Genomic DNA, 18,349 nt, shown 5'->3' with positions numbered 1-18,349 from the left:
TTCTGTTATGATTATATTACTCTGTATATATAGTATATAATTTGTATAAAAAAAATGTATAGTGTGTAAAAACAGACACATAATTTTATGAGAGTACATAATAGTATAAACTCTGTAGTGTTTTGCTATTGTAGACGGAAAATTATGTACTCATACTAGATTTAAACTTTGCGACCAAATAAAAATTACCCGTAATATAAATCAATAATTTCTGAACGAACTAATAGATGTAAACAGCTCGTCTCCCCATGACATTCACAATTTCACATGCACATGCGACATGCATCATGCTCACCCATGCTCCTCGTCTTAGACCTGACAAATCAGAATTATAGGACCCGACTCGACCCACCCATAGACTGTAGAGACGGGCCAAAATATGCCCAGAAACCGAAATTAACTAACTCGACATGTATGAGTGACCCCAAACTAACGTTCTTCATCAATGACTTGAGTACCACTCTAAAAATGTCCTAATCCAAAATGACTCGAGTCACTCATATGACCCGAACTAACCCAAAATGGCAGCATTATCAGATTCACGTTCCCCGATCGTGTTCATGATGCACGATACTCGACAGGCCGACATAGGTGATGCTTCACATGTGCCATGCCTCCCAAGTGAACAAATTTGCTGATTCAGCATACATGTGCAAATTTGTGAAGAGTAAAAGACAGTATAATCCTCCGTCTCAATCAATTTGATAAAAAAATACTCCTAACAAAGAATATAGAAGGTAAATAAAGGAATGAGACGGAGGAATACAAGTTTGAAAGACAAACAAACCAATAATCATCATCATTCTTTCGATTAATTTACTGAGAAAACATAAATGAAGCAAGATCTGCATTACAAGCAACCAGAAATGAGAAACCTATGTCTTATATATCACACCACTGATACCCATGACCGATAATAACCCCCTATTATATACTAAACCCGGTTTACAGAAAACACGATTCCTAATAAACCAAAAATATCCTAATTTACAAAACAACAAACCAAAATTTAAAGGTTGTCTTGGAAGCGGACTCGAATAACCCTGAACAAATTATACAACATTATCTACAAACACCCTTATTCTTGGCATAATCCAAGTATATGATTGAAATAAAAACCAAGAAACCCCTTTGAAAATTATTGAATCTCGACAATTCCATTGACTTGAAAAAGTTCATTCTTTTACGACAATGTTGCTAAACTCTCCACTAGCGTGGACCTCCTTGACGGTTTTTTCATACTCGTCTTCTTCCTCCTCTTCCTCGTCTTCCTCATATGCAGATTCTTCCTTGCTGTCACCGTCCTCTTCTGCGCCCCAACCAAAGGCGCCGAGGGAGCGTGAGACAGGAGGAGGGTTTTTGGCCTCGTCAACAATCTTCATGATTTCCTCCACGGTTTGTAGAGAGAATGTCGGATTTTCCCTTCTATAGTATGTGGCTTGATGAGCTTCAGTAAGCTCCCTTGGTAAGTTTTTCAGAAACCAAGGGTGGCTTTTAATCTCTCTTATGGATATTCTCTGCACAACACAAGTTTACCCGGCTCAAACACAGTAACTAAATTCTCCTGTCGTTCCAGAAATACTTTCCATTTCACGTTTGTACAAAAAATTTATAAGTAGGAATTCCATAGTCATCGAAAATAGAGCCATTCACATGCCAACGACCCACATAAGAAATAGTCCATAAAAAAGGTCGAGGACGCAAAATTAAAACCTCAATCAATTCTTTTGAAAGAGGGTGATCAGAAAGTGATATTTGAGTAACAGGTGAAATAGACTATGGAATTCCTACTTTTAAAATATTTATAAATCCCAACCAGTCATCAATCATCACAATACAAATTTACCAGAACAATCTCATGAGCGTGGTTCATGACAATTCACGTCAATCTCTAAAGCTTTTTATTCAATTGGATATGTCACTGGTTGAGTTGTCGGGTATTCAGTTAGCAAAATTTATCATTCAAAATGAAACTAACCCATAAAAGTCATAACATTAACTTACTTCTACGCAAGCTGTTAAGAGTCTGTACTTCTCAATCCTCACCTCTAACCATTCCTTTGAACAATAATTCTAAAAGTAAAGCGGGTAAAGCTATTCCTTTGGTGGTCGTATTACGATTCTATAATTCCTTACTGCTTCTCAAATTCTGTGAGAAGATTTTGAAAAAATCAAAAGAATTCAGAGACTCAGTTTAAGTAGTTTGGATTTTGGAATCAGTATGATTCTACCCAAACCGACGGTTGAAGGTCCTACGGTCCTACGGTCTCAGGCTATTATACTAAGCCTCATTCTAGCAACTACAAGCTACAGGCCGATATAGCCAACACACAATCATAGAAAATATGGCAGTTCCTTGACACTTTAGGAACTGTAGACACAGTATCATCAAATCAAATTACTTTAAATGCAACCAGGCCTACCAACTTTTTTGTGCAATCAATCTACTTCCTTGTACCTAAGTGACTGTGTTTGAGGTGTATCCATAAATGTATGCATATTAAAAAGAAGGAAAATTTACTCTCTGAGTCGCAAATTTCTAATCATTCAATGGACTGCAATATCTTAGATGATCGACATAGTTGTACCATCAGTTCACAAACTCTTCTACATGGTTAAGATTAAGAAATTTGTCATCAAATTCAGTAATTATGTGCAATTTCTAAATCTAAAACATTATTAACTAAAGAGTCTGTAGACGTTGACACTGCAAAGTGAGGATACGAGGCAAAAAAAGCACAAGCATTATCTCATTCATTTTGCAATTCAGAAAATTTGCATCAGCCCTTCAGAGCAACCACAAAACATATGACACAAATAAGCAAATTGATGACATAAACTACGTTAAATATGTGATAAGCATACGATTTGGCACCGACTAAATTGCAGAGGACAAAATTAAATTTTTTATCAAAAGCAACCTACCCTTGATGGATTTGCAACAAAGATGCGAGCAAGAAGTTGTCTACATTCCTGAGATACATGAACGTAATCTGGAATCTTGTATTGAACAGCCATTATCCTCTGGAAAAATACAAGCCAAAGAAGATCAGAATGAGGAAATCAATATACCTATATCACGTCAAAAGATACCAAGAACTTAAAACAATACATTGATAGTCTTCCTGAAGTTTTTCGGGTCTTCTTGGTCTTCAAAAGGATAAGCTCCAACAAGCATGACATAGAGTGTAACTCCACAGGACCATACATCAGCCATCTGAAAAGAATAGTAGTTCCTAAGAAACATACGAGCATTCTCTTTTTCGATAAAATACAATATTAATTAATGGACACCAAGGGGGTGACACCCATGTACGAAAGATATCATAGAGGTGGCACCCATCTACAAAAAGACAAGATAGGATGACGGCATATACAAAGGTACACCCTAAAAGCGACGCTCATATACATAATGAAAGGTGGATAACTACACTGTCACTTGCCAAACTATCATGCATCATCTTATCTACAAAAAATAGAAAAGTCAAAGTTTTGACTAGGATGGAGTATATGACCGAAAAACAGGATTACAGTTACAAGCTGCATTCGGCCGAGAATAGACATGTTCAGGAGCTAAATATAAGTAACCTCTGGTTATTTATCACGCCAAAGTTGTTAATCCGCCAGATTATATGGAACGAGGGCATACTGATAAATACGGCCATTAAGCTAGAGATAGAACAACTCAGGAGATAAGACTTAAGGAAAATGAGCAAGCTACGTAGTGATTGAGATATTTAGCATTTAATAGACAAATGAGCCAATTCCTGACCAAGCGACCGATAGCAAACGTGCCTTAATAGAATATAAGATCGCATGGTGGCAAAGCTATCATATTCTTGATAACACACTTGGTAAAATTAAAGGTAATGCTTCAAAAACTACTAGCTTCCATATTATAAATACTTTAACTCAATAATTACCTTGCCATCATATTCTCTACGAGAGAGAACCTCTGGCGCAATGTAAGCAGGAGTTCCAACAGTTGATTTGGGTCTTGAATGCAAAAGAGAGGACTGGTCCATTCACAACAAACATAGTTAAGTAAATCCTATAAATAATCTTGGAACTGCCATACTAAAGCTAAACGGGGGCTACTGAATTTGAGTCGCTGAAATTTACTTGCCTTTGAGTAGCCAAAATCACATATTTTTAAACGAGGTGCTGGGCTTCCATCCAAGAGGGTATTTTCCAACTTCAAATCTCTATGACATATTTGCTGAGCAAAAACAAATAAAAGTGAAATAATAACAAAAAACTTAACAAACATTATATTCCGGCCAACCCAGCAAACAAATGGTAGCTTCTCCTCTAAAAAAACGCGAACATTACCATCGTATGACAATAGCTGACACCAGATATAAGCTGCTGGAAGAAATACCTCGCCTGCAATTGCAACAAAATGAACAAATTGACGACCATTTGAATTGTAGAAGGTTCAACATTCCGAATTTAATTCTAATACCCATTCTCCCAAAGCCAAACAGCTACACTTCAACTTATTAAATAACACGAACACATTAACATTGAAGTTTCACCTATTAGTTAAAATTAAGGTATGTGAAACATTAGGTGGCTACATTTATCCCGAGTTTAAATCCATCTGATTACACGCACCAGCATTTCCACCTAACATCAGAACAACGAAAAAATAATCCTAAAAGGAAACAGTACTACTCAATGACGATGCTAGGAGGGCTTGCAGGGGATGAGGCTCCCCCATTGAAAAAAACGAACATTGAGTTAAAAACTCGAATCTGTACCAAGTTACTCTCTAACATTACTAATTCGTTCCCTAGAGTTTTGACCCCATGTATTAAGCACCCTTAACCTCGAAATTCAAATCCTGGCTCCGCCACTAGAAGTACTTTTGACATCTAACCATGCTAATCTTAAAAAAATAGCGCAGAATAACCATAACGATTACAAGTAACAACTAAAAAGTACCTCATCCTCACTAAACCTTCCTGCATTACAAATTCGTTCGAAAAGCTCGCCACCAGCTGCATACTCCATCACAATTGCAAGATGTGTTGGTGTCAACACCACCTATCAAAACCACATTCCCAAAACACCAAAATCAACACAAACAAAAACCCACCCATTTCACCAAACATTAACATACCAAAAATTCATCAACTTTTTTTCCCTCAAATTCAATAAATAAACAATCAACAAAACCAACCTACCTCCCTGAATCGGATGATATTCGGATGACGAAGCGATCTATGATTAATGATTTCTCTAGCAACATTCTCATCAATCTAACAACAACCCACAAACAATCACACCCAAATTATCAAAATCCCACCAAAATTAACCATAATTAAACCATAATTAACCAAAATTAAACCAAAATCAATCAAAAAAATAGCAAATCAAACCTTGTTACCGCGCTCGATGTATTTCATGGCAACAAGTTCTTTGGTTTCCTTATTTCTCATAAGACGAGCAACCCCAAAATTCCCAGATCCTATATCCTTCACCAATTCATATTTCTCCATCTTTTTTTTTTTCAAATTTTTTTACTACCCAGAAAAAATAAACACCAAAAATTATAAAAATACAAACTTAATTAATCAAATCAAATTAAAATAATTATTAATTGAAAAACAAGAAGAATAAGTTAAAGGGTACCTGATTAAGATTAAAATTGAGTGAATTATAAAGCTTACAGAAAGAGTGTATGTGTGTCAGGAAAGAAGGATGAAGAGGTGCAGAAATAGAGAGATTTATATTTATTTTTTCTCAGGAAATAGAATTATACAAGTATTCAAGTTCTATGATTAATAAGATGATAAAGGAATTTATCAAGGGATATTTCCGGTTGTCTGTTGGTCTCTTTTAAGACGGTTTGTCGGTTTTTCAGTAATATTTTTTTTTCTGTTTGACTCATTTTAAATTTAAGACGAATATTTTAATTTACAGGAAAAATCTATATTTATAAATTATTATAGTAGTGGAGAGGTGAACAATTTATATGAATCCAAATTTCTGTCCCGCTTTTGTGTCCCGTTACCTTAATCTTCTAACACCTCCTTATCATTTTATGATCCCTAAATACTTATTTTTAATGTCTAATGCTTATGTGTTAAATGGAGAGACACTAAACACAAGATGAGACACGAAAATGAGATAGGAAATCCGAACTCGATTTATATTGTGATTGACGTATCCATGATTCCTAATAGGATAACTTAATCATACCTATAGGGTATCTCTATATTCCTGTTTTTGGTTGGAAAATCCATGTTTATGGAAATTTTAATAACGAATCTAAATATCTTAATATCATGTCATATTTATACTTATTATTTATATTTTTTACTTATTTGTGGCTTTTAAAGAACCAAAGGGGAGTATATGCTAATGGTAACATAGAGAATCTTGGCACTATTTATGGTCGTAGGAAATTTTCGATATTATTCTTAATCTATAAGATAAAATATAGTCATGTGCGATCTTGTTTGATTTATCGTCATGAATGCTATAAGAATATCAAATTTTTATAATTTTTAATAATGTGTAACTAAAGATATTCGCGTTGCAAAACGTGTCTCGACAAGTGTGAAAAAGTCAATGTTACCATTGGTGTGATATTAAGGGAGTAGTATACATAATCGTTTTATATGTGAATATATATGATGGGGCATATTCTGCACCGCTGACCAAGTCAACATACTGAGCAAGGTCAAAGATATCCACAGCAAAGTCAACGACTCAGACGACTGGCCGTCAAAACCATCGGCTGTCACTGGTCTCGGTACTGCAACCACCAAAGGGGCACATATCCGCGTACTCATATCCAAGATCCCTCGGCCGGCCTGCCATAGGCCCATCGGCCGAGGGTAGAACGGTCTTTCCACCTGCTAGCCACTTGGCCACTACGTGACAAAAGGTGAAAGTCTATAAATACTCCTCAACCTTCATTGAGGAAAGGATCGACAATTTAACCTAATAATCACTATTCATCTGGTAATATCTCCCTTATCTCTCTACATTACACTCTTAGCCAAGTAACAACAACTTACCTCTCTAAGTTAACTGACTTGAGCGTCGGAGTGAGTACGCTCGGCCAAAGCCGAGCCCTCAGTTTGTTCATCGTTTCAGGAGACCGCTAGGAGGATTCAAGCAAAGACATCATTCTACGAGCTACGAGTGGTAACAAATATCTGCTCTGGAATTACACCCGGAACAATATAATTAGGGGCGTGTTAAAATAAATGAAGCTCAGGTTCACTAAAAAAAACGAGGTACCAAATATGAATGTACATGTTTACTATAATTTCGATATTTTATATTGAATTGCATCAATAAAGCTTGTAAATATGGTGACTAATATCGGAGGAATGGTTTCCACGTCGGTGACTGCCCATGGCCTTAGACGCCCTTGTATGGCTCTATGCCTCTATATGATGAAAGAAATGAATAAAATAAAATAAAAGGGTATTGTAAGAAAAAAAAGAATAGAGAAAAGGGAAAGTAAAAAGTAAGTATAAAAAAAGGAGGAATGTTGAAAAGGGAAGTGAGAATAAATGTTGTAGCTGGGGTGGAGTGTTATTAGTAGCAGCACAAATTCTTGTTTGTGACGGCATATATCCGTCACTCTTGAGTGACGGATACCATTTTACCTCACAAAGTACCCACTTTTTCTCTCTCTGCAACACTATTCATGTGGTCCCCTTTCTCCACTAACCCATTTTGTTACCATTTTAACTCACAAAATATCCGCCATAAATAATAACCCGTCACAAGAGAGACCAATTGTAGTAGCAGCAGATGCAAAGGAACTTTCTTCTGTTTAAATCAAGGAATGTCTCCTCTCCATGTGTTTTGGTCACCCCAATGTCTTCTACTTTTTTTCTCTATTTTCTTTTCGATTAGTCTCACTATAGTCTATAGATGGATATATCCGTCTAAAGTGAAAGACGAGTCAAATATGCCTAAAATGGTAATATTTTTGGGACCCACCATGCAATTTGTTATTTATCTCATGTTTAAAGTGAGTGGATATTTGATCCGTCTATAACTATAGACGGAGATCTCCGTCTATAATGAGAATTTGTGTTTTCTTTTTGTGCCATGCATTGTAGAGCACACTTGGATCCGGCTAAATTGACCATTTTTAAATGGGTAAGGATCCTCTCCATTTCTCAAAAAGAAATTTCTCAAAAAGAAATGGAGGTCCATTACTTTTTAATGGTCCGGATTAACTCTGGGGCTGATCGGATGGTTGTAAATTTATTTGAGTAAGAAAAGGTAAATGGGTAAGAGTGAAATATATAATAGAATAATCTTTGTGAGGAGAAATGGACCAAAAAGTAATGGAGAGGATCCTTTTCCATTTTTAAATGGTGTTACAAGAATTGAATGGGGTAAACATGAAATGACTCGGATTTGACCTGATTTCGAATACAATATTCCATTTGTCATGTCTATAAAAAAATGTACTAATCCGTCATCATAATAATCACACCCCTTATAAAAAAATTGTTTCTTCCACACAATATCCTTCTTTTTACGAAATTGATTTAAGTCGAGAAATTGCTTACTTATCTCTTATCATCAACATAGGAAAATTAGTTGGACCGGTTTGCATGGTTCACTTGGTCCAGTAGGCGTCAGTCGATCAAGCGCTGTTGGCCCATTGTAAATTAGTTCTTACTCGAATATTAAAAATTGGGAAAACCGTATTATTGACTTCTTAGAGTTTTTTTTTGTCATTTTTAAGAATAAAGAAAATTATTTTGATAAAACTTATGAAATTATTTAGTTATATTATAATATTAACTTGTGCAAACTCTTTATAATACAGAGTAATATAAAACTTCCTTCGTAATAAGAATCGAATCTCGGAGGGAACTTATGGACCAAATTAGCTGGGCTCAACTGGTGGCCCAGCCCAATTAACCAATACAACTAGGCGGCCCATGGGAGCATGACCGAAAGATGGGCCACCAGCCCGGCACATAGGTTCTGCAACAACAGACGCTTTTTTCACTTAAATTGCTGAAGATCACAGGAAAATGGATGGAGGAGAAAGTTGAAGAAGTTTGTCTTGCGGTAGCCGTTGCTCGGAGTGTCCAGAAGACCTGCAACAAAGGGTCATATAAAGCAGAACAGCACAATCCTTTGTGATTCTTGTTTTTACAAGAGACAATAATCATAGCATTCACTAAGGACGCCAAAAGGAAGACGTCTGACGCACATAAAAATAGAAAGACGTCACACTGGCGACACTCAACTAGCAACAGAGCGTTCATATATGCATCGACATTTAGAAAGGTTCGACAAGTTTGTCATTTACAAACCCCCGTATAGAAATTCATCTCTACATAGAAAATGCAGCTCCGCCAACTATCACTCTATCAGTCAGAGTCAGATGCCTGAGAGCAATGATACTTCATTTATCTCACTATAAGGGTCACACTATTACAAAAAGTAAGGAAAATAGCGGTTATACAAGTGAGAAAGAACGATTTAGATAGAAGAGAAAAATAAGTGACAATAGTTAAAATTATGAAAGAGGCTGCAAAAGAGTGACAATTCTGGTAACACATACAAATTTTCATTAGGATAAAATTGTTCCAAAAAAACATTTCAAAAAGAAAAACCCAAGTCGTGAACCTTATTGGGAGACAGTAAAAAATGAGACTATTTCGAGAAAAGGAAAGTATAAACCTTATTCTCACTTAGAGGCGGGACTTGGGGGGTACTCTCTCGAGAATTATTAAGAAGGAAAAAACCATTGAGCAACAGAAGAAGGAGGATGAGATCCTTTAATATCATCAAACTTACCTCATCGGAAAATACAAGGAGAAATTTTGAAAGATTAATCTACTTTCTCCTTGGTACGGACTCCTGTAGAACTCCATACAACTCCCGAGTTGCTGAGTAAACACATTCAGTGTCAAAGAGAGCTGAAACCACAGCAACCCCTTCCAAATTTGGTGCATCCAGTTCTATAACAGAACGTGCTTTTGATGCACCTATGCCGCCAATTGCAACAACGGGTAGTTTGGATGCTAAACAAACGTCTTTCAGGCCATCTAAGCCAATAGTACGATTATTTGCTTTAGTATTGGTAGGGAAAACGCCTCCACTGCCAATATAATCAGCCCCATCAATCCATGCTTGTCGGGCTTGTTCTGGTGTTTTGCATGAAATGCCGATGATTTTTTCAGGGCCCAAAAGAGAGCGAACTAAAGGGACTGGCATGTCAGACTGCCCCACATGCACACCATCGGCATTGCAGGCAAGAGCGACGTCAACTCTGTCATTAATTAGTAGATGAATGCCCTTCGAATGGCAGATACTGAGACATTCTTTGGCTGCTTCGATAAAATCCAGAGTGTCCACATCCTTTTCCCTAGCAAACAAGAGGTTGTTTCAAGATGACCGAAAAAAAATTGCATAGAATAACTGCTACTTCACAATGAAAAAAAAGCGCTACCAATTTAGGGAGTCATTTTGCTTTATTTAATCATAATCCAGATCAAAGAATGAATTAAAAAAATGACTTGTTACGCAACTCGTTAGATAAAGAATTAAAGATTTCTTGCAAGTCTTGGAAAGGAAACTATAAGGGGTTTCACAGCAAGCAGAACTCATAATCAAGTTCAAACAGCCAAGTTATTGAAGGAAAATGAGAACTGCCTTGCGGTCTTATTCCGTATTTAGGAAAACATGTTTATTAAAACAGTAGGAGTTGGTACTGACCTTAATTGAACAATGGTAGCCCCTCCTTCTATAGCAGCTCTGACAGCATCAGCCATTGAACGGTCCCATTTTTTATTCATTCTAGAATCTGTAACAGCATATAGAAATAAATCTTCCGGCCTGAATAACTGAGGTGCAATTGATCTACCAGCCACAGATTTAAGCTTCATAAAGTGATCAAAGGGCCCTTGAGGTCCTCTACCAATGTCCATATCTTTTCCATAATGTAATGCAGTGTCAATAAAGCGCTTGGCGATCTAAAACATACGAGAATGAAGGAATGTTCAATTCAAAGATGAAAAAATCGGGAGTGATGAAAGTGACGAAAGTGGGCAAATTCAGGAAAGCAAAAGGAGTGGACATCAACGTTTTTCACGTGTCATTTGTCAATGGAAATTGTGGATTTAACAAATAACTAATGAGACGACAAAAAGGCATGAAAATTCAAGACATTATACTTCCTTATTTGTCATCAGCACAATCACAAAAAGGCAAATTTAGGTTCCTAAAAGATTATCAGTTTCCAAGTTATAGTACCTATCAGGAAAGTAAATGCACAAAAGGTATCTACAGTTCCATACACAAAAGAAGGAATTGATACCAAAACATTGACTGAATAGGAAGAATGACAAGATGATAGAACAATTTTTAACGAAAAAACTAATCTAGGTCCCCAAGCTAATTAACAGAAAAACTTGCACCATAATGTAAGTCTTGTTTCCATTAAACTAACTAACTAAGAGCTTAAGCTTAATATTAACGGAAAAGCTACAATTAAACAAATTTTAATGGAAAAACTAATTAAGCACTTAGTTTCAATGAAGCGCCTAGCTTCCGGTATAAGTTTCCTGGTCGAAGGGAAATGAACTAAATATAATAAATATGGCGGGAACACGCATATGAAGTAGGTGCAATGTGAAATAGATCATTGCAACCGAATGGCCTCATGAATTGTTGTTGAGGGAGAAATCTAGTACCATGGTAATGACTTTAGTAGATTGTAAAGACGCTCACAACACACACAAAAAAAGGTAATCACCTTAACTGCTGAAATCATGGATAGGCCTTTAGCTAACTCGGCTGCTATACTTGAAGCCAATGTGCAACCAGTTCCATGAGTATTACGTGTTTTAATGCGAGATGAACTAAGCTCACACACAGTATTTCCTGCGAGAACACTAAATATTATACTCAAAAGCTTTGGTGCCAGCACTAGCAGCATAACCTTAAAAGAAAAGGAGAGAGCAAGATATGAGTGGCAAAAAGCCATAAGCTTACCATCGAAGAAGATATCAACTGCATCCATTGAAGCAGGAAGGTCACCACCCTTCAGAAGCACATTTCTGAAATGTAAAGCGTTTACAAAGATACACCTCAGAAAGCATGTCATTTAGTCACTAATCTAGATAAGATACGTCCATAAATTTGCAGGCTTTTATACATGACTCGAGGGCTTTTAGCCAACATTAATATTACACAGCAATGTGAACACAAAAAATCATCATCGCATTACGTGTGTTTTGACTTCTGCAGCTTCAAACATAGTATTAAATCTCGGCTTCAGTTGCGGTCGTGGTATCGGTTAAATACGGTTCAGAAGCACATTTCTGAAATGTAAAGCGTTTACAAAGATACACCTCGGAAAGCATGTCATTTAGTCACTAATCTAGATAAGATACGTCCATAAATTTGCAGGCTTTTATACATGACTCGAGGGCTTTTAGCCAACATTAATATTACACAGCAATGTGAACACAAAAAATCATCATCGCATTACGTGTGTTTTGACTTCTGCAGCTTCAAACATAGTATTAAATCTCGGCTTCAGTTGCGGTCGTGGTATCGGTTAAATACGGTAAAATGGGATCGCAGTAAACTCCAAAGTTCAAAACCTTTATAACTCGGTCCCATATCAGTGAAGCGGCCGATATTTAATTCTATGGCTAAATTCAGAGTATGAACAATGAACCATATCATCTATTAGAGGTAGCCACAGAACAGGCTGTCACGGGTCAGGGTTGAGTGGATCAACCCTGACACGACTCTAGGAAAGAAGTGGGTTGGCCGGTTCAGCTTAGGGTGGACCATAACCTGGCACGGGACGGGTTGGACGTCGGGTCAGCGGGTTGAGGCATTTTTTTGGAAGGTTTTAAAGATGAAAGGCCAGGTTGGGGGCCAGTTGGACGGTTCTAAAACAAAATTTTTTTGAGAAGTAATTTATGAAAAAACTCTTTTATTTAAGGCCAAACACTCCTTTTTTGTCTCGAAATTATAATTTTCCAGAATCTCTTTTTATAACAAAAGTAAATATGTCAATTTTATACTTAGATTTTTAAATTAACAAATTTGACTTTGAAAAGTTGATGGGTAGTTTGGGATGGATAGGATGGAGTATATCATTAAGTACTTTCATAGCAATGATTTAAATCATACGGAGTAGCTTGGAAGACAGCCCTCAAAATAAGGGGTTCAAAATGTGAAAACTGTATGGAAAAAAACAATACAGATGCCTCTTTTATATTTGGTGTCACAAAGAAAGATTTAGGGGAAAAAGACTGAAGCAATAGCAGGAAACAATATCAAGTGCTCTTCATGAACTTACCGTGGGCCCATATCATAGATCAATTTTGCAGCACGTCGCATATCATCAACAGTTTCTAACTGCATGCCGCCAAGTAAAACAGATGCCTCTTTTATATTTGGTGTCACCAGATCTGCCATAGGAAGTAACTCCTCCCTGTGTGAGGAGAGGGTGAGAAATGTAGAACCCGATTATAAAATAACTGCAAGCAACATAAAGAATAAACAGATAAAGAGAAGAAAGTGACTCTGCGCCATTGTTTGGACAGTATTGCCAATTCTTTTGGCACACTAATAGAAGGATAGTCACCAATCCCACACGTCCCACATAACCCTAATCAGATAGGATCCCAAAGTACATATCCGTGCATTCTTAACACGTACTTCGTATCTACCAGTTACAGCTGGTTGCATAAGATTTCAACTTTCTTGCTTACGCTGAGATGGGCATATCAAATTTTGCACCAAAAGACATTTTTTTACATCTGAATGTATGATGGGCGTGCATGATTTATGGGTGAACACTAAAAACTATGGATGTGTTACCAAGGATGTAATATTAACCCCATTTGTCCGCTATAGAGGGTGTAATGCTTTAGGAATCTCCGATCACAATTCGAAATGTAGTGTGCCAAAAAACATGAAAGACAAAAACCCATTCAAACCACAGTGAATCGTACAACAGGTCCAAGAGAACATGTAACACCGATGAGATGTCGCTCAAGTGCCTTACAATAACACGTGACAATGTTGACACCCTTTATGCTTAAACAATAACACGGGAAATTCAAGTTCAAACCTAAAGATGAGCAATCACAAAAACTTCTGTCTTGGTGTTAAATTAGACCGACCACACTACATTATGATTCTCAAGTCTCAACTGAAACAATAAAAGATATACACAAAATCAATTGGGATAGAAGCAATTTAGAAAGAGTAAACCAGCACCATAAAGCCATTTGATGTGACTGGATAGAAGCGTTAGAGGTAAGTGGGTGGGTGCAAGTGTACAGCAGACAGTCTTACATAGGACAATACAGCAACAATGAAATCAAAACATCAAATAAATACGAAGCACAGGAGAGCTAATTATGAAAAAAAAAAACGACACATTGGTTATAGATTTATGCATACCTGAATACAGGAAGAACAGAAGACCCAGCAAGCACATCTCCGCTAGTTGATACCATAACAGGATCTACTACCATAGCTGTATTGTTTTAACACGACTCAGCTCAGAGGAAATAACAGGAAGTCAGAAACCAAACTACGCATCACTATAGTATAAATCATCTGCTAACCTTTAGGTGGATACTCTTTAACATGCTGTAAAAGCACTCTGACCATGCCAATAGAAGGGAGCATGCCGGTTTTCACCTAAGACAGTTGAACCTATTAAAACACAACCCAATTGTCTACCCAACAGGACAAAAATGGTATTCTAACTCTCCTCTAAAATTAATGTAGTTCTCTCTGAAAATTCCGATGTAATCAAACAGAAAGAAAAATTAAAATATGTATAGTTTTATTTACAAAATAATTGATTAATTTCTTTCAATGGACTAATGGAGATAAAAACTCTATTTTTCTTTTCCTGGATTTGCACAATTGAACTTACCACATCAACTTGCATATCTGAAAGAACAGACTTTAATTGCTCCGCCACAAACTCTTCTGGTAAAATGTTAACTCCCTGGAAATAAGTCAAAGCATTTGGCAATTTTAGAACTCAATTGTTGAAATGATATAACACACGCTGGCTTTTTCAATACTCAAAATAACTTGAAACCTGGCTGTCTGAGTGATTCAATAACAAGAATAAAAAATCGGTAAAGGACACTTGTTGATAATTTCAATTTTTCAGGTGCGTTTTGAACATATCGGGTATCAGAGGAAATATCCTGTTCACGATCATTGGGAAAAGGGTTGTTATTCTAGCTTCTTTGTTAGCCAGAACAAAGTCTGTCTTATAGAGTATATCCCAATCACAATTACACAATAATTTGAGCAATTTCGTAATGTTTGAATCTTATAATCCCTTGTATTCTAGACTCTATACAGATGCGTAAGGACTATAGGATTGATGATCTGGACCTTACTACCCCTTAACACGCCACCCCTCTTATAATAAAATTTACATCGTTGTAGACGTTCTATAGAAATTTTTCCACGGCTACGTTGTCCTCATACTACATACTTGGGCTTAACATGAAGTGATGAAACACATTAGAATTAACTCCGTATATCAGAAAGATCAACTTGTGGATGATATACACTGACCTGAACTCCAACAGTGTTCTGGGCAGTGACAGCAGTGATAACAGTGGAACAATACACTCCAAGTGCTGCACAAGCCTTCAAGTCTGCCTGAATTCCGGCACCAGCACCAGAATCAGACCCTGCCACGGTCAAAACATGCGGAATTTTCTCTTTGGCGCCATCATTAACCCGTGAAGCCATCAAAACCTTACAGTTGTTATACCTCCTGGAAGCCTCTGGTGATCTCAACTTGCCTTGATTCAACCCCAAACTGCAGTTCTGTGAAGCAGATCATCACAAAACTAATTATACCCAATAATATCAACCTGCCTACATGGTCAAACACCATTAATCACTGACTTCTCACTGAAAACTAAACTGAAAGCGATTTTCGACTCGTTAATCATGTGTTTTTCAAATTTTATCATATACCCTTGTTTTTTTAAAATCATCTATACCCAAAAACTCAATGAAAAGTTTTTCAAATAATCTGAAGACACTTTGAATTGATTACTTATTCGCGGTAGGTAGAGTCATCAACATAATAACCCTTTACTCATCTATAAGCGTCTTTTCAGGACAAAACTCAACTGGGAAAAACCCGAATTACGGTATTAAACCGTTAATTTAAGAGGTTTTCATTGAATTTATAAACTTTTTGAAACATAGCAATCATAAACCCAGATAATTTCTCTAGTAACAGAACTCCAAATTGTCAGAGAGGCAATTGAATTACATCAAATGATGGCATTTCAGTAATGGGTATCAGTCACATGCTCAATCAACCCAAAATTTCTCAGAATTCTACTAGTAATTATTTATAATTATTTATTATGTAAGACGGTCTTTTATTGGTAAAACAATATATAATAATAATAATAATAATAATAATAATAATAATAATAATAATAATAATAATAATAATAAAAAGACCGTCTCATAATGGGAAAGAACGAAAGAAGTGGGACGTGGGCGTAATTCAGATAGAAGAAGTAACGTACCAGCAGTGTGGAAGAGGAGAAGAGGTGAGAATGAAGCATGAATCAACAACGATTATGTTTGAAACTCTTTTTAAAGTTGTTTCTGTGTTTTGAGAAAATGAGACCATTCTTCAATTTTTGGAGTCAAAATTAGTGTCAATTGAGTGTAAAGTTTTGTAATTCGGATAGGAACTCGAATCAAACCTGAAAATTTTGTAAATTGGAAACTCTTTGATTCGGTTTATTACCAAATTGAATAATTGATGATCCTAAATTGGTAATAATTTTTTGCAATATAAGTGGATTATACATTTGATGTAATACATCAAATGATATAGTTTTTGGTTATACATCTCAATATAATAAGTTCATGACGGTTGTTTACTTGTACTCGTTTCACGGAATTTATTTTCGGAGTACAATTTTGACTCATTACAGCACTTTTTGCAGGATAATTTCCATTTGCATGCCCTGACCAAAATAACTCTAAATCAAATTCTCTCCCTTGATAACAATGCCTCTCAAATTAATCGAACACAACATCTCAAATCAATAAAATTGCTTCATTAGGAACTAGTATAGATCTCGCGCGAATGCGCGGTTTTTAGATAAGAATATTAAAGAAAATAACAATCATACAACTCATATTTAACCCAATTTAAAATTTAATTGTAAAATTTATTATTATTATGTTTTGTATTAATCCAGTTGTAGATATAATATAATGAAAGCTCAATTAGAGATATGATATGATGAAAGCCCAATTACAGATATGATATAATGAAAGCCCAATTACAGCAAAATTCATTTAGGCGAGAAATTTTTTAAGTTCTCTTATTCTCTTAGTATAAGGGGGGTGATATTTATGCTTAAATCACAAATTTATTGATCAATTTAATGTTATGTTTAGAATATTTTATTTTCTTAATAATTAGGGTTTGTGGTTAATTGAAAATTATAAATCAAATATGCCGAGGGTGGAGGCATCACCGGCGACGGAAGGAGGTGGAGTCATCGGTGGAGGGAGAGGAGTTCACTTGCGAGGGGACAAAGGGTTCGATAATGTAGACTTATAGTTGGTAACTTGGTATGGGAGGCAGACCGTTGAGGGAAAGGCGTAGACAGTAGCCAACGGGATGGTGAGGGGATGTCGTCGTCGGTAGGCTGGTAGGTGGACGGTCGAGAGGCCGTGAGAGTAAGAAAGGTTGGTAGTAAAGTGATTGCGCACCTGTTTTGCAATTTGTTTTTTGTTTACTTTTCCTCTTGCGTGGTATCATAAGACGGTGTGTGCGGAAAAAACTGGCAAGCATTGGTTGCGACAACGGCTAGTGGTTGTTGTCGCCAGAGAAGGGCGGTGGTATGGAGTTGTGGGAGAGGAGGTGGAGGATGAACAAGGAGAAAAATGGGAAAAAATGTATTGCACTGAAAAATTCATAAAAATTCATATGTGGTGGTTGTACTTGCCACTGTATTACGATTATTTTTCACAAATTATGATGCATTGTTTAAAGTGAAAATTGTTAACTACCACCTATTATTTACCGTATTTTACAAACTACCACCTTGTATTTCGTTATTTACAAATAACCACCTACATTACGCGTATATATCTGAACTCCCATCATAATTCATTTCCGATTATCATTTAGCATAATTCCCGACTCATTAATTTAATATGCAATAAAAAGACAGAAATACCCTTCTTTTAATTCACTCAAAAACACAAACTACCACCTAAAACTAGAAAAATGAACAACACCCTTCGTCACCCACACCCCCAAAAATTCATTCTTCATCATCATCATCATCAT

At 36.3% G+C, this 18,349-nt stretch overlaps 2 protein-coding genes across 3 annotated transcripts; both read right to left on the bottom strand.

Annotated features, from left to right (window-relative positions):
* Nucleotides 1-784: 784 nt before the first annotated feature.
* LOC141599046 (serine/threonine-protein kinase SRK2A-like) lies at nt 785-5,890 on the bottom strand. The gene is made up of 10 exons (XM_074418928.1): nt 5,638-5,890; nt 5,385-5,528; nt 5,190-5,264; nt 4,948-5,049; nt 4,333-4,386; nt 4,127-4,219; nt 3,924-4,016; nt 3,113-3,217; nt 2,926-3,024; nt 785-1,517 (listed from the first exon to the last, which is right to left on the bottom strand). Exons 2-10 carry the CDS (start codon nt 5,502-5,504, stop codon nt 1,176-1,178), a joined length of 1,083 nt encoding a protein of 360 aa, XP_074275029.1. The 5' UTR covers nt 5,505-5,528; nt 5,638-5,890; the 3' UTR covers nt 785-1,175.
* A 2,927-nt stretch (nt 5,891-8,817) lies between these two features.
* LOC141599039 (thiamine biosynthetic bifunctional enzyme TH1, chloroplastic) lies at nt 8,818-16,865 on the bottom strand. Of its 2 annotated transcripts, XM_074418915.1 has the most exons (11): nt 16,560-16,865; nt 15,580-15,837; nt 14,918-14,992; nt 14,601-14,676; nt 14,434-14,509; nt 13,322-13,456; nt 11,998-12,062; nt 11,759-11,886; nt 10,720-10,976; nt 9,799-10,369; nt 8,818-9,092 (listed from the first exon to the last, which is right to left on the bottom strand). In XM_074418915.1, exons 1-10 carry the CDS (start codon nt 16,596-16,598, stop codon nt 9,838-9,840), a joined length of 1,641 nt encoding a protein of 546 aa, XP_074275016.1. In that variant the 5' UTR covers nt 16,599-16,865; the 3' UTR covers nt 8,818-9,092; nt 9,799-9,837. The 2 variants fall into 2 exon arrangements, with proteins under 2 accessions (XP_074275016.1, XP_074275015.1); XM_074418914.1 differs by lacking the exon at nt 8,818-9,092 and having other exon boundaries at nt 9,488-10,369.
* Between the last annotated feature and the right edge of the window lie 1,484 nt (nt 16,866-18,349).

The sequence above is a fragment of the Silene latifolia genome, chromosome 9, assembly GCF_048544455.1.
Source record: "Silene latifolia isolate original U9 population chromosome 9, ASM4854445v1, whole genome shotgun sequence".
Classification (NCBI taxonomy): domain Eukaryota; kingdom Viridiplantae; phylum Streptophyta; class Magnoliopsida; order Caryophyllales; family Caryophyllaceae; genus Silene; species Silene latifolia.
Note: the sequence above shows the minus strand (reverse complement) of the source record. Positions and strands in the feature narration are given on the sequence as shown.